Here is a 23,530-nt window from a genome sequence, read left to right on the forward strand (position 1 = left end):
ATTCGAATATTCTCTTTTTTGTATATCAATTATACTCCTTCTTGATGTCATAATGATTTCATGCTTATCCATTTAACCTGCGTTTTTTTAAAAACACAATTACAAAAAAATGACAGCAACAGCGTCCGTGAAACAGTTCCGCGCGCCTCCTGAAGCGCGTCCTCGTGTTTGCTGCCCTGCTGCTCTGCTGTAGAAGAAGAAGAGCCCGCCTCAGCCAATCAGAGGAGCGCTGACTGGTGTTTGCTGCTCTGCTGCTCCGCCTCAGCCAATCAGAGGGGCGCTTACTGGTCGTGAGCAGCAACGGACACGCTTTTCAACAGAACGCAGTGGCAGCAAAACATCGGGGGCTCAAAATGATGAATTTGGGGTGAGTGTGATCTTAAGTGATGAATTTGGGGTGAGTGTGATCTTAAGTGATGAATTTGGGGTGAGTGTGATCTTAATGTACGTCACATGATTTGATAGATTAATAAACTGCTCTCTTTCACCATGTTATGCTGTAATTTGTCTGCGTTTGACGCTGCTTTGAGAGCACGGGTGATTAAAGGATGCGATATTTTATGACATGCATGCAAAGATATCGGGTTAATCCACTATAATCTTTTTATTTTACATTGACATTTGCAATAAAGTACAGTCGCGGTAGCAACGTGCACTGATGGTATATGATGGTTATCTCATGGCACTTTCATATACAAACCAGAGCACTCATTTATTGCAATAATCATGGTCTTCATGGTTTTAACCTTTTAACTTGTATGAATGAGTGTGTTGTGCTAATACGGTCAGGTGTATTGGTTGTTTTGCAGGGATGGTCTGCTGTTTGAGTTGGAGAATGGCAAGCCCAGGCTTGTGTTGGCTAAGTATGGTAAGAACACGATCTTAATCACTTCATTGTCCTTGAATGTAATCCAGTAACTTTGATCCAGTACACATGCAGTTTCAAATTATCAGTAAAGTGAACTACTCCTTTAATGACACACACATCAGCAGTATATGTTAGGCTGCTGTCATTTTAAGACTTAATCCAGGGATCTATTATCCTGAAACCCATCTGATATCCTTCCAACTGTTGACGTTGACTGAAGACATCACCAGCTGTGTCTATGTGAAGCTTTAATGTGCACAATATTAATGATCTCTCTGTGAAGGCAGACCGTGGAGACATTTTAATGGTTCACAAATCTAATATTGTCATATTGCCTATTTAAAGGGATAGTTCACTTTGAAATTAAATTTAGGTATGTTTTAGCTTACCTCAAGGGCATCCAAGATGTAGGTGTCTTTGTTTCCGCAGTAGTTTCAATTTTGATATTTTTAGGTCAAACCGTTCTTGTCTGTCAGTCATATAATGCAGGTCTGTGGTCACTGTCTCGAAGAGCATGCACAGAGTCCAAATTAAACAATTCCCCATCGTCCAAATTAAACAATTCCCCAGCGTAAGTACACATTGATGGCCTAAGACACGAAACGAGCGGTTTGTGTGAGAAAACGAACAGTATTTATATCGTTTTTACCTCTTGTACACAGCCACGTCCAAGAGAGATCACTTCCGGCGCTTGCGCAGACTAAGCCAGAACGCGCGCACATGTCACACACCAGGATGCGCGCCCGCGCCCTCAGATCACTTGGATGTGGTTGTGTTATAAGAGGTAAAAACGATATAAATACTGTTCGTTTTCTCACACAAACCGCTCGTTTCGTGTCTTAGGCCATCAATGTGTACTTACGATGGGGAATTGTTTAATTTGGACGATGGGGAATTGTTTAATTTGGACTCTGTGCATGCTCTTTGAGACAGTGACCACAGACCTGCATTATAGGACTGACAGACAAGAACGGTTTGACCTAAAAATATCAAAATTGAAACTACTGCGGAAACAAAGACACCTACATCTTGGATGCCCTTGAGGTAAGCTAAAACATACCAAAATTTAATTTCAAAGTGAACTATCCCTTTAAAAGTGTGTACTTTCCACTTTTCAGTGTTTCTTGTTGTTAATTGTTCATAATCTGAATATTTTGAAGTATGTCTATGATGACTCCTCTCCTGTGGCCTCATAGGATAGTAAAGTGTCCATTATACACACACTTCAGAGTTGTGGTGTTCTTCAGGTCATTTTCCACCTAATGTCTGTGCTTTATGAGCACTGCATATCACCATTGCTAATCATTTGACGTACTGTGTTTATCATACGGTGTAGTTGTGAATTAGGCATATTCAGACTATCTGTATTTGGGCTGATGATCTCGTCTTATACAGGCGCTGAATCTTCTAATAAGAAGAGCTCTTTTCGGGTAAGTAAACATCCATGCAACCTTTGTGCAAGAACAAAAAAATAAAGATAAAATAAGTACGTGTGTTTTAACATCCAAGTTCTAGAGCTTATCTGACATGAATGTTGTTTTGAACTGTTTGTTGTAAAATTACTTTTAAAAAGTAATGTTACAATATTGTGTTACTCCCTAAAAAAGTAACTAATTGCATTACTTTTAATGGAAAGTTATAACTTATATATGCATTTATGCATTACTTTTTCTCACCTGGGCTTAGCTAGCTTGTTTAATAAGTTGTATTTTTGGTAAATGTAGGTGTGACGGTATAATATTTTCACGTTGCGATAATTGCTGAAGCTTTTATCATGGTATACGGTATTATCACGATATTGAAATAAGTTGCAAAATTGTTTTTGTCATGCTATGTCATAACATGTTTAATAACTTTTTTGTTCTGATAACAAAAAGAACTCTGAACATATAAATACACTAAAGCAATATACAAAAAATTTAGGCTATAAAGATCAAACAGATTAAAGTGCAAAATAATTATATCGAACAAAAGGCAACACTTTACAATATGGTCCCATTAGTTAATGTTAGTTAATGCATTAATTAAATGCATGAGCTTTTGATTTTAGTAATGTATTGTTGAAATTAACTTGCATGATTAATGATTAATGTAATGTGAATTGTGATGTCATATTTGCTTATTAGTATGGTTGAATTGATTCATGGCAGCAAATACATTGTTTAATAAAGTGAGGTTAAATACATGAAGTATTGTGTTATTTAACATATTTGATTATTGCAGGTTTGCATAATATTCTGAGCTTGCATTTCACTGTTGTTATTAATTTTTGAGGAATACTGAATCTGTGGGATGAGTAAATGCTCACATTTACTCTAGAACTACAATAAGCATCACGTTCACACAACATCTCTGCACTTACTCACGATTTCTCTCAATTACTCAATATTGTTTTTGTAAATTCAGAAGTAATGCGTTACTTTACTTGCGTAAGTAATCTGATTACGTAGCTTATGTTGATTATAATATGTTAGCCCCAACACTGGTTACTTTTGTGTGATCTCTCTGCTTTGTGTTCAGATTCCTCCAAGGAAAACCCCCCAGAAAATCATCAACTCAAAACAAGGTCCTCCTCAACCAGACAAAGCCGAACAGGGCAGAAAGAGCAAAGCTGTTGGTTCTGTTGGGCAGAATGTCCCACACGGACCCAGAGCGACCCACACCATGCACAGCAGGCCCAGCGAGGCAGTGCGAGTCCAGTCGGAGCGCAGCGGGACTGATCCCAACACACACACACAGCAGAGAGAGAGCGCAGTGTGTTTAACACAGGAGCAGTTTCAGCAGATGCTGAGCACCATCAACAGCTCATCCACTGCACATCATCCCAACACACATACACATCATCCCAACACACACACACAGCAGAGAGAGAGCGCAGTGTGTTTGACTCAGGAGCAGCTTCAGCAGATGCTGAGCACCATCAACAGCTCATCCACTGCACATCATCCCAACACACACACAGGTGAGCGGAAATATACGTTTTAATAACTTCATCCTTAACATTCTTCAGTACAACATGTATTTTCTTGTCAGCAGAAACAGTGGCCAGCTCAGAGGAAAACTGTGGTGGAACTACAGAAGCAGCTGAAGAGCTCGTCCCGGATCCACATCATCATAAACACAGAGATGCACTGGGAAAGACAGACCGAGAGTAAGAAAAGTTACTTGTGTTAGGATCAGCTGGGCCTGATGAGGGCAATCTTTTTAAATGTGCTTAGTTGTAATAGAGAATGAAAGGTCATTTTATGAAAACCTAGTTTTTTAAGGCCCTGTTAAACTCATTTTCGTTCTTCACTTTGGGGTAAAAAGAAGCTGGAAATGCCTATTCAGTGATGTACAGTTTGTGAACGTGCCGACGCTGTTCACGCTGCTGAGAGCGAGGTTCAGATGTAAATGTAAAGATGTCCTGCGCTTTCCTCTCAATTTCCTTTCAATTAGACTTACAACTTAAATATCTACCATAAATTTAGCAGCTCTCCGGTGTTTCAAGTTTGCACTCGTGTCTGATCTCGACGGACTGAACAGAAGAAACGAACCAGAGAAGATTTCCCACGTCAAAGAAGGCGGAGCCTCAGAGCCACACCCCCCATTACATCATCACCACGAAAGAGAGTTTGCTTCGGCGAGCCGCTTCGAACTCCAGAAACACACGTCGATTGGCCTGATTCAGTTCAAAATGACGTCACACCAGTTTGACCTTCGACTTCGCTTGAAGTATATCAGGGCCTTTAAGGGGAAATATGACCAGTGCGTGAAATATAGCATGCTTTTGACTCTAGGTTTGGTGAGATTCATTCATTGAGGTAATTGGTGAATAGTTTTTGACCGTGATAAACAGTTATTTTGCTCTGTTTTGTTTTGACTCAGGCCTCCATCAGACGGGCAGCAGTCAGGGTTTTTCAGCACGTTTGGAGAGAGGGAAAGGGGGAGAGAAAAACTGGAAGCCAAGAAAGCTCAATGGAGGAGAGAGCTGGGTAATGTTGTGCAGTCAGACACTATAAGTAACAAGAGGTAAAATATGAATGAGGGTGGCATAGAAAGTCTAGGAATATGATGGACAAATTAATTTCATTAAATTGACATTAATGTAATGAACCCAATCTCATGAGAAAACAACTATCTTACTAAGTGGTGATTTTGTATGAATTTGTACGATGTGATTTTAAGGCCTTTCTGAATGCAAAAACACTTTCCTTCCATGAAATGCGAATTACCTCTAGTCTTGTTTTCTTCCAGCTGGGCTCCCTTTTCTCATGAAGTGCTCTCTTTAATCTTCTTTAAGAGCAAAGGAGCAACTGTGTGTAAAGTGCTGGAAGAGAGAGAACTGTTTTATAGATGAAATGAACTAATTCAGTAATTGATGATCTTTACAACAGAACTGAATCAACACTTGACTGACTTCAGCTGAACAACATCCCAAATACATTATTTTCCTGTTATCTCTGTAAAGCTGCTTTGAAACAATCTGTATTGTATAAAGCACTATATAAATAAAGGTGACTTGACTTGAGTTGATACTTAAGGTTTTTAGAGAGGAAAAAAACACAAGCATGAAGGCCCAACCCTAAAGATAACTATCAGTAAGCAGATCATGCAAATGAGATTGTACAAATTCATACAAACCGTAACACAGTTATGAATTGTGACGAGAGTGTGTTGAATTAATGTGTGGCTGATCAGTGTGTTACTTTGCAGATGAGCAGATAGCTCTAAAAAGGCAGCAAAAAGCCAGTCTCAAAGATATGAAGGCTCTTGATGAACCATCTAACGTGAGACTGAAACCCCCGCCTGACTCAGTGAGTAAACAGAACATACTCTGCATCTCGTGTAACATGTTGCCATTGTTTGCCATTTCTGTGTCATGGTGGTCAAGCTTTACACTAATGTGAATATGTAATCTGCTACACTAATGGTTTGAGCTTGCTGTTGATAATGGTTCATAACTCTCAGTCCGCCACAGTTCATGCTGCCAGTACAGCCACATATACTGCCAAACCATACAGAGTCTGCTATGCCTTCAGGGCTGTGGAAACAGAAATGAAATTCAGATTTTCAGTTAAATATTAGGGTTAAATAATATGAACACAATAAGAACAATCCATGTTATTTGTTGTGGGTTTAACAAATCAAATCAAAATCAATTATACTGTGTTATAATGTTTGTGAAGAACAAACCTGACTGTTATTAAAAATGCATTTCGTTTGAAATTAAAGAGCATAATAAAGTCAAAAAGATTTAACCTAGACTCTCAGACCAGTCCCAGTGTTTATTTTTACACAGTTTCTTTTGTCAAGTCAAGTAATCTTTATTTATATATTTTATATTTTACAATACACAGTGTTTCAAAGCAGCTTTACAGAGATGACAGGAAAATAATGCAACAAAGTTTGTTTCTAGAAGAAAATAGCATCATAGTCCATCTTAAGTAAGTTCAGTGATGGTTCATTTCTGGTGTAAATAAGTTATTAATTTAGTTCATTTATTTACCATTTTTTACCATTTCATTTATATATACAGCGGGGGAAATAAGTATTGAACACGTCACCATTTTTCTCAGTAAATATATTTACAAAGGTGCTATTGACATGAAATTTTCACCAGATGTTGACAACAACCCAAGGAATCAGTACATACAAAGAAACCAAAACAAATAAGCTCAGAAATTAAGTTATGTGTAATAATGTGAAATGACACAGGGAAAAAGTATTGAACACATGAAGAAAGGGAGGTGCAAAAAGGCATGGAAAGCCAAGACAACAGCTTAAAACTATTAGTAATTAAAAAGCAATCCAGCCCCCTGTCCGTGCAAATTAATAACAGCTGGTTCAGTCCCAACTGATGGCCTACAAAAAGGTCTCATTGCCAAGGTGTCACACAAGACTCATCTCATGATGGGTAAAAGCGAAGAGCTGTCTCAAGACCTTCGCAACCTAATTGTTCCAACACATAATGATGGCATTGGTTATAGGCACCATTCTCAGCTTCTGAATGTTCCAGTTAGCACTGTTGGGGCCATAATACGGAAGCGGAAAGACAATCATTTCACCATAAATTTGCCTCGACCAGGTGCTCCTCGCAAGATTTCTGACAGAGGAGTGAAAAGAATAATCAGAAGAGTTGTCCAAGAGCCAACACCAAGGTGTATGGTGTTTTTAGGGTAATGTGCAGTGCCATTTCTCTTCCAAACGTGTGTATTATGGCGTCCAAACAATTCAATTTTGCTCTCATGTGACCACACTATATTCTCCCAGTATTTCCCTGGCTTTTCCAAATGATGTGCAGCAAACTTTAAACGAGCTTCAACATGCTTTTTTTCTTCAGTAATGGAGTCTTGCGTGGTGAGCGTGCATACAGGCCATGGAGGTGGAGTGCATTACTTACTGTTTTCTTTGAGAACACAGTACCTGCTATCTGCAGGTCTTTTTGAAGCTCTCCACAAGTGGTCCTTGGCTCTTGGACAACTCTTCTGATTATTCTTTTCACCAGTACTTTGTTTAGGCTTGGTTTGTAGGGAATTCCAAACCTGCGCACATATATTCAAACGCACATAACTATAGAACCAATTCTTAATGCGCATGTGACCGCCATCAGCGTTTCTCACAGGTTCGCGTTTAAAGTCTGTGTAGAGAGAATGGTGTCGTCTTAGCGGCCCCTAATGTAATTTGTATCTGGGGCTCTGTTTACACCTGGTATTAAGATGGATTTTGGTTGGATCAGATGTGAAGTGGACGACACTTAATACAGGTGTAAACGGGGTCTAAAACGTTTTGAGCTTGTCCTATTTCGACCACTTCCAGAGGTAGTGGAAAACGGACCGGATTGTTTTTGTAGTGTAACTGTTTGAACACATTCAACCACATGAGCGTTTACACTACGAAAACAATCCGATCAATAGGAAACAATCCGGACTCATTAGGTCAGTAGGCGGAGAGTAGACGGTCTACTGACCTAATGCATGAACATTATGGAAAGAGCTCGAGCCAGACGGTATTTAAACTTTGTCGACTGAAGACACAAGTTTGGTTTGAAGATGAAAAACATACCAAGCACAATGTTCTCTCACCATTCCTGATTTCTAACACACACTCAGAGCGTTCGGCTGGTCTTGCGACTGTCAGAGCAGAAACTAAAGCTGATGCTCTCCGCGTGTTTGTCGTCATCTCTGTATGTGTTGATATGTAAATTGCGTGAGCTTATTTCATCCACTAGATTGAAAGTTCTGTAAAAGCCCATACCTTTACCCGCCCATAGACCCTCCCCTCGAAGAAATCAGGACAGAAGTGTTTGAAAGTGGACGGATTAAAACAGCAGGTGTGTTTGTCTGTGTAACTGAGCTGTGTGTGTCTCCCGGTGCAGGATGGGATGGACACACGGACTGCGGAGAGCTCAAAGCACAGGGCTCAGTCCCAGCGAGAGCTCCCTGCTGCCATCCGCTCGGCCTTCAGAGTCGGGGTGTGTTTCAGCAGTTACTCACTCAGAACACGTGTCCACCGTATTGACTCTACGATAGATAGATTGATGAATGATGTTTGATGTGTACAGGAAGCAGGTCCTGTGGAGGACATGTTCAACGCTCAGAGAGAGGAACAGCAGAGACGATGGATACAGGAATTGGACCAGCAGAGAAAAGAGGACAAACTACGGCGACAACGAGACAAAGAAATGAACAGCCAGGTGAACTCAAACCACAGGGCTTCCAGTCGAGACAGGTCAAGGTTATTTGCATAGCTCTTTAGACAATATAAATGGCTTCAAAGCTGCTTTACAATAAAATGTAAGTATCTCGAAATTCAGTTTCGGGAATCAATCATTTTTATTTTAAGCTAAGGCCGGGTACACACTGTATGAGTTATAAAAGACGGTTGCTTGTTTGAACATGCTGTAAGTCATGTCACACTGTAGGATCTCAGCTGTCATTAATGTTAAACTATACGGCAGTCAAGACGCGTTAAAATCAGGATTTCCAGTCAGGATTTAGACTGTACCATAGTACTGAGACAGCTCTCATTAGAGTCACAAATGATTTGCTCTTATCATCCGATCGTGGTTGTATCTCTCTATTAGTGTTACTCGATCTCAGTGCTGCATTTGACACTATCGACCACAACGTTCTTTTAAATAGACTCGAAAACTATGTTGGCATTAGTGGAAATGCACTAGCATGGTTTAAATCATACTTATCTGACCGATATCAGTTTGTAGCAGTAAATGAAGAGTGTCTTATCGATCACAAGTTCAGTATGGCGTACCACAAGGCTCAGTACTAGGACCGCTGCTGTTCACTCTGTACATGCTACCATTAGGAGATATCATTAGGAAACATGGCATTAGCTTTCACTGTTATGCCGACGATACTCAGCTCTATATTTCTTCAAAACCTAACGAAACTTACCAATTAAAAAAATTAACGGAATGCATAGCTGATATAAAAAATTGGATGACTCGTAATTTCCTACTACTAAAAAACAGAGATTCTAATTATTGGACAAAAAACTTCCTCACGTAATAATCTAGAATACTGTCTAACACTTGATGGCTGCTCTGTTAAGTCTTCGTCGTCGGTTAGGAACCTGGGTGTGCTCTTTGATACCAATCTTTCATTTGAAAGCCACGTGTCTAGTATCTGTAAAACCGCATTCTTCCATCTTAAAAATATATCTAAATTACGTCATATGCTCAAATATGCTCATGACAAATGCGGAACAATGCGTTCATGACCTCAAGGCTAGATTATTGTAATGCTCTACTGGGTGGTTGCCCTGCACGCTTAATAAACAAACTACAGCTGATCCAAAACGCAGCAGCTCGAGTTCTTACCAGAACCAGGAAGTATGACCATATTAGCACCGTTCTGTCAACACTGCACTGGCTCCCTATTAAACATTGTATAATAAATTTTAAAATATTGCTGATTACTTACAAAGCACTGAATGGTTTAGCTCTGAGTACTTGAGCGAGCTCTTAACGCATTATAGTCCTTCACGTCTATTGCGATCTCAAAATTCCGGCCAGTTGATAATACCTAGAATATCAAAATCGACTGAAAAAGACACACTAACTAACGTTTGTTTATTTTTCATGCACTTTTAACTTTTGACTTTTTCACAGCTCAGTGTGTTAAATGAATATATAAATGTAAAGCATGTGCAGACAACTGAGACAGACTCGTATGTCAGAGGATAGTCTAACATTGATGTGAAGAATGGTTTTAGTTGATGTCTTCTGTGATTCTGTCTCCACAGGCCGAGGACATGGAGCGGTGGGCGGTTCACTTTGAGACTCTGGTTCAGCCCTCAGCGGTGCCTGACCCGAGCAGCGGTCCGTCTCCTCATCGCCCCGTCTCAGGAGCCCTGGCCACTGCACGGGACGGTGTGTGTGGAGTGGACAGTCTGGGCAGGGCCAGCGTCGACACCACTCGGGGAGTGCAACAGAGATCCAGGTCTGACAGCTGACAGCTTCATGACACACCGACAGAGAACACAACACACATCTATACTGAGCACACAGTCTTTTAGACCAGTGTTTCCCAACACTGCACATTTTCTTTGTCTCCCTAATCAAACACACCTGATTCAACTCATCAGCTCATTAGAAGAAACTCTAGAACCTGAAATGGGTGTGTCAGAAAGAGGAGACAAAGACGATTAGTTCCTTACTCCATGCGGTGAAAAACAGATCTAATAAGAACAGATCTAATGAGACTGTTCATGTAATTTTACTTGAACACACCACATGAATGCAACATCCGTATATTATTTGCATATGGCCCTTCATGTACAAAAACTCCCTCCTGTTTAGTCAAAGCCCAAAACAACTATGCTTGTTGTATTTTTCACAAATTCTGCATTTTTTTTATTCATTTTATTTAACAGCAAATAACTCGGCACTCTTTAGGAGTTGATCAAATTGGCTACATGCATTGTAAAGTCCAGACTCAAATGAAACCTATTTTGTGTTCAAGGCAGTAGTTTTAAAAAATATGATTACCCAGAACTGTTAAGAGTTGATCGAAAAGCTGAGTTTCTAAGCTTTAAAATGATACCTATTTTGTGTTATTGTCATTTAGTGGCTTAGTAATTTTGATTAGGAATATTTTGGTGCCGAGAGGGTGAGGGGGTTGGGGTGTACCGCCAATGGTACACTTCTGGTTTAAGGGGTTAAAATATTGTTAAATGTACAGTTTTAGGAAGTGTCATCTTATAATTTACAGTGAAAATGGAAATTCCCAGAATCCTCAGCTCACATTTGATGGTTTTTCATTGAAATACCCTTATCAATTATGTACACTATGGTTGTTGTTAAATGAATGTTTATAGTGTTGTGTGTTACCATGATGGTGTTTTGTACATGGTGTTCTTGCTTTTTACCCCGAAATTTCCCAGATTCTTTAGTTTACAGTGTGTGAGGCTGTGTGTGTGAATCTCATTGGTCACTGCCTGCCTTAACAGAATGGACGTTGATTAGTGATGATGATGATGCTCCAAAATGATTTATTCTTTGTTGGAATAACTAAACAAATTCTACATATTCTGGCTTTTTCAAAGGTTTTATGAGACTCAAAATGCCCTTGTGATTTGTTGTTTAGTCATCTTCGCACCATGACGGCCTTGCTGGACCCTGCTCAGATCGAGGAACGGGAACGCCGGAGACTCAAGCAGCTGGAGCACCAGGTAGGATTCATCCCTTGACCAAACTGACAGGAAATCACTGCATGTGCCTTTATAATATGTACACATTTCTGATGTGTAGCGAGCAATTGAGGCTCAAGTAGAGGAGCGCAGACGTCAGAAAGAGAAAGAGGACGCCACACGACGAGCACAGGAACAGGAAGAGGAGAGGAGGGTTGAGAGAGATCGAGAGCGACTCCAGCAGCAGTATATCACGGACACGGAGCGACAGAGACACAAGGAGGTAAAACTATCACACACACGGATTGCACACTAAAATCAAGTGACGAAGTGGTCAGGAAATCTGAAAAATGCCTCTTTTTGCTTATAACTTCTGAATGGTTTGGTAAAACTGGTCTCAAAACCCAGTATTCCCATATCGGCCGTTTTGAATTATGCATTGGTGTGTTGTTACAAAACTTGGTGACTGTCATCGGCACCATGCCTGAAGGTACTCAAAAAGTTTTGAGACGGCGCCACCTTCTGGTCAAAAATTCTAATGAAATTTTAAAAAATGTAAATAGCTTTTGCCTATTGAAACTGGTCTTAATAGATTCCTTGGGTCAGGCTGAGTACATAGATACCAATATTGCCATAGTTGTTTGAACTTCCTGTCCACCATTTTGATTTTCTTTAAAAACCTACTTTTTCAAACTCCTATGCCGGTGTGGTGAACAAATGAGTCCTACTGAAGAGATGAGTCCGAGCTTAGGACCCAAGCAATCCGATTGGTTCAAAGCACGTTTTATGGGTAATCGCTTTAGTGCCTGGTTACAAATCATACAAAATCACTTTATTATAGAAGACGTTTGTACTACGTTATAACGAGTCATTAATGTATTTTAACTTTTCATATACTAGTATTTAACCGAAACTATAGATTGTGAAATTAAACATTTCTCGTTGTTATTGTGTTTTTTTAGTTAGCTTAAATAGTAGCATGGCATACAGCTAACGTTATCCGATGATCGTGCTAGCTGAGCTTTACCTGAGCTTATACTGCACTGATACTGCCTTACCATATTCACAGCAATTCGTAATGCAATTATAATTATGTCATTATTATGGCATACTAATGGGGTCCTAAGCTCTGACTCATCTCTTCAGTAGGACTCATTTGTTCACCACACCGGGAAATCTTATGGATTTAGTGTCGATAGACGAAACCGTTTTTTTGTATACCGCAACAATGACTTTAATGGCATAATGCTGAACTGCACCTGAGGCTGATTCTCTGGAAAGATTTGACATATTGACACCAAATGTTGTCATTTTCACCCAACACTGACCACACCACATCAATTTGGTGTCAGACTATATGTCAAAAGTAATAAGCAGGGCTGTCAAAATTAATTAGTTAATGTAAGCGATTATTTTTTACAGTTTAATGCGTTAAAAACATTTACCGCCGCATTCGTTTTTTTTCCTGTCATCCTTTGGATCACGTTAGATTATATGACATCGCTCTTATTCATGCAAATGCTTTTAAACCATTCAAGCGCAATAAGACACAAAAGAGAATGCAGTGCAGTATTGGCGCGCATCTGTGAATCTCCTGTCTGTGTGACACACACACACACACAGAATGCGCACAGAGAGCCACTTCGGACAGCACTTGAACAGAGTAGTAGACCCTTCTCATACCATGTTGAACCACGCTTAGTTGTAAAATAATTACACCGTATGTTTCAAAGGAATAAGAAAAATGGTAGGATCCGTTTCAAATTGTATTCTGAATATGAAAGTTGTGTATGTATTCCAGGAGAAGCAGTCTCGTAAAACTGAGGAGCTGCATCTGAGCATTCAGAGAGCCCAAGAAGAGGCCGTGAAAGACAGACACCTCCAGAGAATCAGAGACTTGGCCAAGAAAGGCCACGACGTGTCCAAACTCCTGCACAGCCTGGACGGAGACTCGGCCTCACAGGGTACGGGAGGAAGCTAACATTTGCTTTGTATTTGCAACATTCTGTATGCATGATTATAAAGTAGTGTTTTAGCCCTCAGTGGTCCAGATTTACCAGCGGCATCATCCAGGAGTCAAACCCAGAGGACAACATCTCCCAGAAGACACACCGCTGTTCAGACAGGTTTGTTTGTTTTTTTAATGGGATAGTTCACCCAGAAATGAAGTTCTGTCATCCTTTCCTCATCCTGTGAATCTTTGCACATCAGTTTTTCAGAAGAAGACAGTTTGTAGACAATCAACGACAATGTCTGTCAAGTTTCAAAAAGGACAAAGAAATTATGAAAGTATCATAAAAGTACATTTAAATATGATACGATATATGATGCGCTAAATTCAAAGCCTTCAGTGAGAGACGGACTAGAATTTAGATTATTCATGGAAAATATCTGCAAAAGCTCTCAAATATAATGACTCATTCTTCACATTTGATCTGACGTGACGGTAGCTGTTGTCATCCACCTATTTTTATGTGAATCTTGGGATATGCTGGATAGAAACGTCCAGATGAGCATAAATTCTGAAAATGTGCATAAAAAACACGTGCGCTCAATTGAGGCGGATACTTTTTTTAAATCCGATAAGAAGACATGCTCATAAATTACGATGGAAACACATTTACAGGGTAAATCTCTCGATACGCAACAATAAACTCCGGTGACTTTCCCTCAGCGTCAGCTGTGATTGGATAACTGGAGTAACCAGCGGACCAATCGCATCGCAGCATCTCAGATGTAGGTTTGGTGTTTCTGAAACGCCGGAGCCGAAGTGTGTGATCAGAATGATTCGGTTTAATTCCCTCCAGAAGCGTCTCACACGAGTGTGTTCACAAACACCAGCATCCCAACACTAGAGATCATGACAGCGGTTATTGAGTTTCGACTGACGCTCTGAGACACACTCGTTTATGATGGAGGGAAAAGAGCCGACTGCAGAAACTCACAGTTTTATTACTGATATTTTGTTCCAGTTTCCCAGGAAGTGATGATTTTGTTCTCTTGAACACATGGGATGCTTTATTCGCAAATGTTTTATGCCATATTTAAATTTTGCGTGCAAGTTAAATTCACTAGACGGAAACATGGCTACTGACGACAAGCCTAACGTATTTATTAGCCATGAACCTTGTTCTGATTTAACCTGGTTCTAACCTTGAACCTTGTTCTTTGGTGGAGGAGAACATTTTGACAATTCAAAAATGTATAAGTTCATCTCTCTCTCTCTCTCTCTCTCTCTCTCTCTCTCTCTCTCTCTCTCTCTCTCTCTCTCTCTCTCTCTCTCTCTCTCTCTCTCTCTCTCTCTCTCTCTCTCTCTCTCTCTCTCTCTCTCTCTCTCTCTCAGTGTGTGATTTTGCAGAGGTCAGTCATCAGCCTGAGAATGATTCTGCTGGAGATGCAGATAAACGCTCTCCTGCTGCAGTGACACACACAGCTCTCAGTGTGAAGAGATCTCATCACAGCGAGGTAAAGGATCCTCTGCGCAACACACATAGAGAAGCCGGAGCCGACCCGTACGAGGCGTACGCGCGCAGGCCGCAGAAGAGGCCCGAGTGGAACACACTGCGGCCCAGTAAAGCCTTCGTGCCGGCGTCAGAGAGGTATCCTGAAGCCCTGAAGAGACACCGGCAGGAGAGCAGGAGACTGAGGCAGATCCAGCTCATGACACTGATGGAGAGAAACACACACTCACGCACTCCTCAGCCAGAGCCGCTGCCGCCCACACACTCACCGCAGAACCACAGACCTGCAGCGCAGACGCACAGGAGCTCACCGCAAACACAGGTGCCAGTTCACTGACCTCACTGTTCACACAGTTCACTGACCTCACAGTTCACTGACCTCACTGTTCACTGACCTCACTGTTCACACAGTTCACTGACCTCACTGTTCACACAGTTCACTGACCTCACTGTTCACTGACCTCACTGTTCACACAGTTCACTGACCTCACTGTTCACACAGTTCACTGACCTCACTGTTCACTGACCTCACTGTTCACACAGTTCACTGACCTCACAGTTCACTGACCTCACTGTTCACTGACCTCACTGTTCACACAGTTCACTGACCTCACTGTTCACACAGTTCACTGACCTCACTGTTCACTGACCTCACTGTTCACACAGTTCACTGACCTCACAGTTCACTGACCTCACTGTTCACTGACCTCACTGTTCACACAGTTCACTGACCTCACTGTTCACACAGTTCACTGACCTCACTGTTCACTGACCTCACTGTTCACTGACCTCACTGTTCACACAGTTCACTGACCTCACAGTTCACTGACCTCACTGTTCACTGACCTCACTGTTCACACAGTTCACTGACCTCACTGTTCACACAGTTCACTGACCTCACTGTTCACTGACCTCACTGTTCACTGACCTCACTGTTCACACAGTTCACTGACCTCACAGTTCACTGACCTCACTGTTCACTGACCTCACTGTTCACTGACCTCACTGTTCACACAGTTCACTGACCTCACAGTTCACTGACCTCACTGTTCACTGACCTCACTGTTCACTGACCTCACTGTTCACTGACCTCACTGTTCACACAGTTCACTGACCTCACTGTTCACTGACCTCACTGTTCACACAATTCACTGACCTCACTGTTCACTGACCTCACTGTTCACACAATTCACTGACCTCACTGTTCACTGACCTCACTGTTCACACAATTCACTGACCTCACTGTTCACTGACCTCACTGTTCACACAATTCACTGACCTCACTGTTCACTGACCTCACTGTTCACACAATTCACTGACCTCACTGTTCACTGACCTCACTGTTCACTGACCTCACTGTTCACTGACCTCACTGTTCACTGACCTCACTGTTCACACAATTCACTGACCTCACTGTTCACTGACCTCACTGTTCACACAATTCACTGACCTCACTGTTCACTGACCTCACTGTTCACTGACCTCACTGTTCACTGACCTCACTGTTCACTGACCTCACTGTTCACACAGTTCACTGACCTCACTGTTCACTGACCTCACTGTTCACTGACCTCACTGTTCACTGACCTCACTGTTCACTGACCTCACTGTTCACTGACCTCACTGTTCACTGACCTCACTGTTCACACAATTCACTGACCTCACTGTTCACTGACCTCACTGTTCACACAATTCACTGACCTCACTGTTCACTGACCTCACTGTTCACACAATTCACTGACCTCACTGTTCACTGACCTCACTGTTCACACAGTTCACTGACCTCACTGTTCACTGACCTCACAGTTCACTGACCTCACTGTTCACTGACCTCACTGTTCACTGACCTCACTGTTCACACAATTCACTGACCTCACTGTTCACTGACCTCACTGTTCACACAGTTCACTGACCTCACTGTTCACTGACCTCACTGTTCACTGACCTCACTGTTCACTGACCTCACTGTTCACTGACCTCACTGTTCACTGACCTCACAGTTCACTGACCTCACTGTTCACACAATTCACTGACCTCACAGTTCACTGACCTCACTGTTCACACAATTCACTGACCTCACTGTTCACTGACCTCACTGTTCACACAATTCACTGACCTCACTGTTCACTGACCTCACTGTTCACACAATTCACTGACCTCACTGTTCACTGACCTCACTGTTCACACAATTCACTGACCTCACTGTTCACTGACCTCACTGTTCACTGACCTCACTGTTCACACAGTTCACTGACCTCACTGTTCACTGACCTCACTGTTCACACAGTTCACTGACCTCACAGTTCACTGACCTCACTGTTCACACAGTTCACTGACCTCACAGTTCACTGACCTCACTGTTCACTGACCTCACTGTTCACACAGTTCACTGACCTCACTGTTCACTGACCTCACTGTTCACTGACCTCACTGTTCACTGACCTCACTGTTCACACAGTTCACTGACCTCACTGTTCACTGACCTCACTGTTCACACAGTTCACTGACCTCACTGTTCACTGACCTCACTGTTCACTGACCTCACTGTTCACTGACCTCACTGTTCACTGACCTCACTGTTCACACAATTCACTGACCTCACTGTTCACTGACCTCACTGTTCACACAATTCACTGACCTCACTGTTCACTGACCTCACTGTTCACACAATTCACTGACCTCACTGTTCACTGACCTCACTGTTCACACAATTCACTGACCTCACTGTTCACTGACCTCACTGTTCACTGACCTCACTGTTCACTGACCTCACTGTTCACACAGTTCACTGACCTCACAGTTCACTGACCTCACTGTTCACACAGTTCACTGACCTCACTGTTCACTGACCTCACTGTTCACTGACCTCACTGTTCACTGACCTCACTGTTCACACAGTTCACTGACCTCACTGTTCACTGACCTCACTGTTCACTGACCTCACTGTTCACTGACCTCACTGTTCACTGACCTCACTGTTCACTGACCTCACTGTTCACTGACCTCACTGTTCACTGACCTCACTGTTCACACAATTCACTGACCTCACTGTTCACTGACCTCACTGTTCACTGACCTCACTGTTCACACAATTCACTGACCTCACTGTTCACTGACCTCACTGTTCACACAATTCACTGACCTCACTGTTCACTGACCTCACTGTTCACTGACCTCACTGTTCACACAGTTCACTGACCTCACTGTTCACTGACCTCACTGTTCACTGACCTCACTGTTCACTGACCTCACTGTTCACTGACCTCACTGTTCACTGACCTCACTGTTCACACAATTCACTGACCTCACTGTTCACTGACCTCACTGTTCACACAATTCACTGACCTCACTGTTCACTGACCTCACTGTTCACACAGTTCACTGACCTCACTGTTCACTGACCTCACTGTTCACTGACCTCACTGTTCACTGACCTCACTGTTCACTGACCTCACTGTTCACTGACCTCACTGTTCACTGACCTCACTGTTCACACAGTTCACTGACCTCACTGTTCACTGACCTCACTGTTCACACAGTTCACTGACCTCACTGTTCACTGACCTCACTGTTCACACAATTCACTGACCTCACTGTTCACTGACCTCACTGTTCACACAGTTCACTGACCTCACTGTTCACTGACCTCACTGTTCACTGACCTCACTGTTCACTGACCTCACTGTTCACTGACCTCACTGTTCACACAGTTCACTGACCTCACTGTTCACTGACCTCACTGTTCACACAGTTCACTGACCTCACTGTTCACTGACCTCACTGTTCACTGACCTCACTGTTCACTGACCTCACTGTTCACTGACCTCACTGTTCACTGACCTCACTGTTCACACAATTCACTGACCTCACTGTTCACTGACCTCACTGTTCACTGACCTCACTGTTCACTGACCTCACTGTTCACTGACCTCACTGTTCACACAATTCACTGACCTCACTGTTCACTGACCTCACAGTGCAGGAACACAGGGAACTGAACATAGAGATCAACAAAAAAATAGAGATCAGTTACTTGACATGTAATGGTAGAATAATTAAAGTATTAATTAAAGTATATAAGGAAGAGTTCACTTCAAAATGAAGTGTCTGTCATCATTTACTCTCCCTCAAGTTGTTCCAAACCTGTATGAGTTTCTCTCTTCTGCTGAACACAAAAGAAGATATTTTGAAGAATGTAACCAGACAGTTAATGGACCCCATTGACTTCCATAGTAGAAAAACAAATACTATATAAGTCAATGAGTCCATCAGCTGTTCGGGTACATTCTTCACTCTATCTTCTTTTGTGTTCAGCAGAAGAGAGAAACTCATACAGGTTTGGAACAACTTGAGGGAGAGTAAATGATGGCTAATGAATGATTTTCATTTTGAAGAGAACGATTCCTTTAAGTTCCTCAGTTCCTGTCCCTATAAATGTGTGTAGTGCAAACGTGTTCATGTCAGAGTGATGTTGTTTCTTCTCTTTCTTCAGAGTGAAAATCACCTCCCAGAAGCATCAGTGTTCAGTGCTGAACGGTGAGTGTCACACAGATGCAGCCGCTGTTTGAGCTGGCTTATTCAAAGCTTTTCTTTTTACTTCTTAATAAATCTAGTAAATGGACAGATGTGTAACTCTGTAATGGACTACAGTGACTGTTTAGGGTCAGACCAATGTTTTCAAATGTGTTTTTGTTGATTATTATGGCTGTATAGTATGATATAGCAGAATATGAATCTCATACTCGATTGACATCAGTTTTGTTTAGAGGCCCAAACTGAGCGGAAATATGCCATTTCAAGCAGTTGCTGATATTTATATAGCCACAAAGATGTTATGTGATTAAATGAGATCTTTATAATAGTCTAGCAGATACTTACATAAAATATCAGTCATAAATCTATATCTGCCAATAATACATCTTAGTGTTATTAGATGATATTTAAATGCTTAGTTTTATGATCTGTAGTTTTGAAACATAATGCAATCTAATAATGATTGAGAGATGAACTACTAAATATGATCCATCAGGCTTTTAAGGAAGGCTTAATACTCACATTTTAACAAGCGTCTCATTCGAGCGAGCATTGTGAGGTCCTAAACGCTCTGGCCCGGGCTCTTCTACTCCTCCAGTCCTCCTGTGAGAAACACTAACTTCTTCCAGTGTGAATGATGGAGGGTGAACCTTCAGTACAGCAGAGATGTTGTTTGTAGTCTTCCTCAGACTTGATGTTTCAGCTGTTAGGCCGGTGTCCAGCTTCCAATGTCAGAGCTTTTCCAAATCATGTCCAGTCTATTGAACTTGCCTCGTGTGTTCTGCAGTCAAAGTTCAGAAACATCTCAAAGATGAGAATGATCCAGAGAAACGGGGGGAACCTGAGCTACATTTCAAAGGGTCTGTCATCACGAATCTGGTTTTTGCGGTGTCATTATGGGGTGTAGACTGATATATTAAAGCTTTTTTACATGAATCAGAATCAGCTTTATTGCCCAAGTACCATCGGTTTGTACAAGGAATTTGTATTGGTGCTTATCAATAACAGTAAAATACAAGAAAAACAATAATCTGAAAAATATCTGAATCTAAAGAGTCTGAATACTTTCTGAATGCACTGTATGTAATGTAATTACATACAGTGCATTCAGAAAGTATTATTACATTCAGATTATTATTACAATATTAATTACATTACATACAGTGCATTCTGAATACTTTCTAATGATACATTACTAGCTTTACTGTGATAATAGGAAATTACAGTAACAGAGATAGTTTTGGCTTTACAGCAGCTCTAGAATAAAGTCAGAGATGGAGTTAGTTAAAGTTAAAGTTAGTTTTGATTGATTCACTTCCGTCGCAGCGATCATTAGTTATGAACTTAGGGGCCGCTAACACGACACTGTTCTAACAGAAAACTCTTAAGTTCTTTCTGCACAAACTTTAAAACGCAAACCCGTGAGAACGCTGATGGCGTGCACATGCACATTACGAGCTCAGTCTATAGGTATACGTGTTTGAATATATGTGTGTAGTCGTTCTTTACAAACCAACCCTCAACAAACTACTTGTCTGGCCTTAAAATTTATAATACAGAATTTGTATCGATTCCGCGTAGATCTCTCGGTAGATCCGAACCGGAATTATCCCGACAACGCTTTATCTGTAGAGAGGTAAAGGGAGGGGAAGGAGGCCTTCACAGGGGAGAGACTAGTGGACACTTCAGGACTGCGCTGTTGTCGCGTCCAGGCGCAGGTCCTTCATCAGATCTGGATATACGGGATAAACCTTGGGATAAACAGAGAGACTAATATTAGCGTAGATGCCATTCTTCTTATGATGTAACAAGTACATCAGGATTTATGGGAAGTGTTCCCGGTTCCGGCTAATCTAATCTATGCAGCCTAACATTGAATTATAAAAGTCTATAATGTATTATGTGTATGCTATGTCAAAGAGATGTGTCTTTAATCTGGCTTTGAACTGACAGAGTGTGTCTGCTTCCCGGACAATGGTAGGAAGACTGTTCCAGAGTTTTGGTGCTAAATAGGAGAAGGATCTACCGCCAGCAGTCGATTTTGATATTCTAGGTATTATCAACTGGCCGGAATTTTGAGATCGCAATAGACGTGAAGGACTATAATGCGTTAAGAGCTCGCTCAAGTACTGCGGAGCTAAACCATTTAGTGCTTTATAAGTGATCAGCAATATTTTAAAATTGATGCGATGTTTAATAGGGAGCCAGTGCAGTGTTGACAGAACCGGGCTAATATGGTCATACTTCCTGGTTCTGGTAAGAACTCGAGCTGCTGCGTTTTGGATCAGCTGTAGTTTGTTTCACGAGTTCACACTTACATATAATTTGAATGGGTAAGTTTAATGCGTATATGGCGTGCTGTCCGGAGGGAGGGCTCCGAGCTCGGAGTTCAGCCCGAACCCAGAGTACTCCCCCCGTATGTAAGTGTTTAGGACTAGAAGTGTGGAGAAGGGGTGGTGGAGGGATGCTGCAAAACTGTCAATGGAATGAGGTGAGACTGCTGAGTATATATACCTCTCACCATTGATTGCTGAGTGCTCTCCACTTGTGTTAATTATCTGAACGTGCTCCTCCCGAACCTTGTTAATAAAACATCATTTATTAAGCGTGCAGGGCAACCACCCAGTAGAGCATTACAATAATCTAGCCTTGAGGTCATGAACGCATGAACTAATTGTTCCGCTTTTGTCAATGAGAGCATATGGCGTAATTTAGATATATTTTTAAGATGGAAAAATGCGTTTTACAGATACTAGACACGTGACTTTCAAATGAAAGATTGGTATCAAAGAGCACACCCAGGTTCCTAACCGACGACGAAGACTTAACAGAGCAGCCATCAAGTGTTAGACAGTATTCTAGATCAGTGGTTCCCAATCCTGGTCCTGGGGACCCACAGCTCTGCACATTTTATATGTCTCCTTTATCTGACACACCCAGTTCAGTTCATAGAGCTCTTTCCTAACGAGATGATGATCTGAATCAGGTGTGTTAAATGAGGGAGACATACAAACTGTGCAGAGCTGTGGGTCCCCAGGACCAGGATTGGGAACCACTGTTCTAGATTATTACGTGAGGAAGTTTTTTGTCCAATAATTAGACTGTCTGTTTTTTCAGAATTAAGTAGTAGGAAATGACTAGTCATCCAGTTTTTTATATCAGCTATACATTCCGTTAATTTAGTGAATTGGTAAGTTTCGTCAGGGCGTGAAGAAATATAGAGCTGAGTATCATCAGCATAACAGTGAAAGCTAATGCCATGCTTCCTAATGATATCTACTAATGGTAGTATGTACAGAGTGAACAGCAACGGTCCTAGTACTGAGCCTTGTGGTACGCCATACTGAACTTGTGATCGATGAGACATCTCTTCATTTACTGCTACAAACTGATAACGGTCAGATAAGTATGATTTAAACCATGCTAATGCAATTCCACTAATGCCAACATCATTTTCGAGTCTATTTAAAAGAATGTGGTCGATAGTGTCAAATGCAGCACTAAGATCGATGACAGAGAAACACACACTACTAATGACAAAGATGAATTAATGATATTAAGAGGATCTATGACCTCTGGAAGCATCTCTTTCAGTAGCTTAGTCGGTATAGGGTCTAACATGCATGTTGTTGATTTAGATGATTTAACAAGTTTAGAAAATTCTTCCTCTCCTATAGCAATGAATGAATCGAAGTTTTCCTCAGGGAGACTACAATGCACTGCCTGATGTGATACTGTAGTAGACGATTGTATTGTTATAATTTTCTCCCTGATATTATCAATCTTATAAGTGAAGAAGTTCATAAAGTCATTACTGGTTTGCTGCTTGGAAACTTCTGGGCTTGAAGCTTTCTTTTTCATTAGTTTAGCCACCGTTTCAAATAAATACCTAGGGTTTTGTTTATTTTCTTCTAATAGGGTTGAAAAATAAGCAGATCTAGCAGCTTTTAAGGCCTCTCTGTATGCAATCGAGCTCTCTTTCCATGAAATGCGAAATACCTCTAGTTTTGTTTTCTTCCAGTTGCGCTCCATCTCTCTG

General features: G+C 41.5%; 1 protein-coding gene across 3 annotated transcripts in view; it reads left to right on the forward strand.

Moving 5' to 3' along the window:
* Positions 1-277: 277 nt before the first annotated feature.
* The window catches only part of ccdc66 (coiled-coil domain containing 66), a 28,472-nt gene continuing 5,219 nt past the window's right edge, over positions 278-23,530 (forward strand). Inside the window, exons 1-16 of one of the 3 annotated variants that reach the window (XM_079889650.1) lie at positions 278-367; positions 810-868; positions 2,264-2,298; positions 3,389-3,830; positions 3,902-4,019; positions 4,736-4,842; positions 5,564-5,664; positions 8,226-8,321; positions 8,412-8,543; positions 10,112-10,308; positions 11,455-11,539; positions 11,619-11,780; positions 13,299-13,461; positions 13,534-13,623; positions 14,841-15,280; positions 19,451-19,494. In XM_079889650.1, coding sequence (XP_079745776.1) covers positions 354-367; positions 810-868; positions 2,264-2,298; positions 3,389-3,830; positions 3,902-4,019; positions 4,736-4,842; positions 5,564-5,664; positions 8,226-8,321; positions 8,412-8,543; positions 10,112-10,308; positions 11,455-11,539; positions 11,619-11,780; positions 13,299-13,461; positions 13,534-13,623; positions 14,841-15,280; positions 19,451-19,494 — 2,285 coding nt within the window. In that variant the 5' untranslated portion in view covers positions 278-353. The remainder of the gene's footprint in view (positions 368-809; positions 869-2,263; positions 2,299-3,388; positions 3,831-3,901; positions 4,020-4,735; positions 4,843-5,563; positions 5,665-8,225; positions 8,322-8,411; positions 8,544-10,111; positions 10,309-11,454; positions 11,540-11,618; positions 11,781-13,298; positions 13,462-13,533; positions 13,624-14,840; positions 15,281-19,450; positions 19,495-23,530) is intronic. The other 2 variants (XM_079889651.1, XM_079889652.1) reach the window with 2 other exon arrangements.

Source organism: Squalius cephalus (genome assembly GCF_949319135.1).
Source record: "Squalius cephalus genome assembly, chromosome: 13".
NCBI classification, from domain to species: Eukaryota; Metazoa; Chordata; class Actinopteri; order Cypriniformes; family Leuciscidae; genus Squalius; species Squalius cephalus.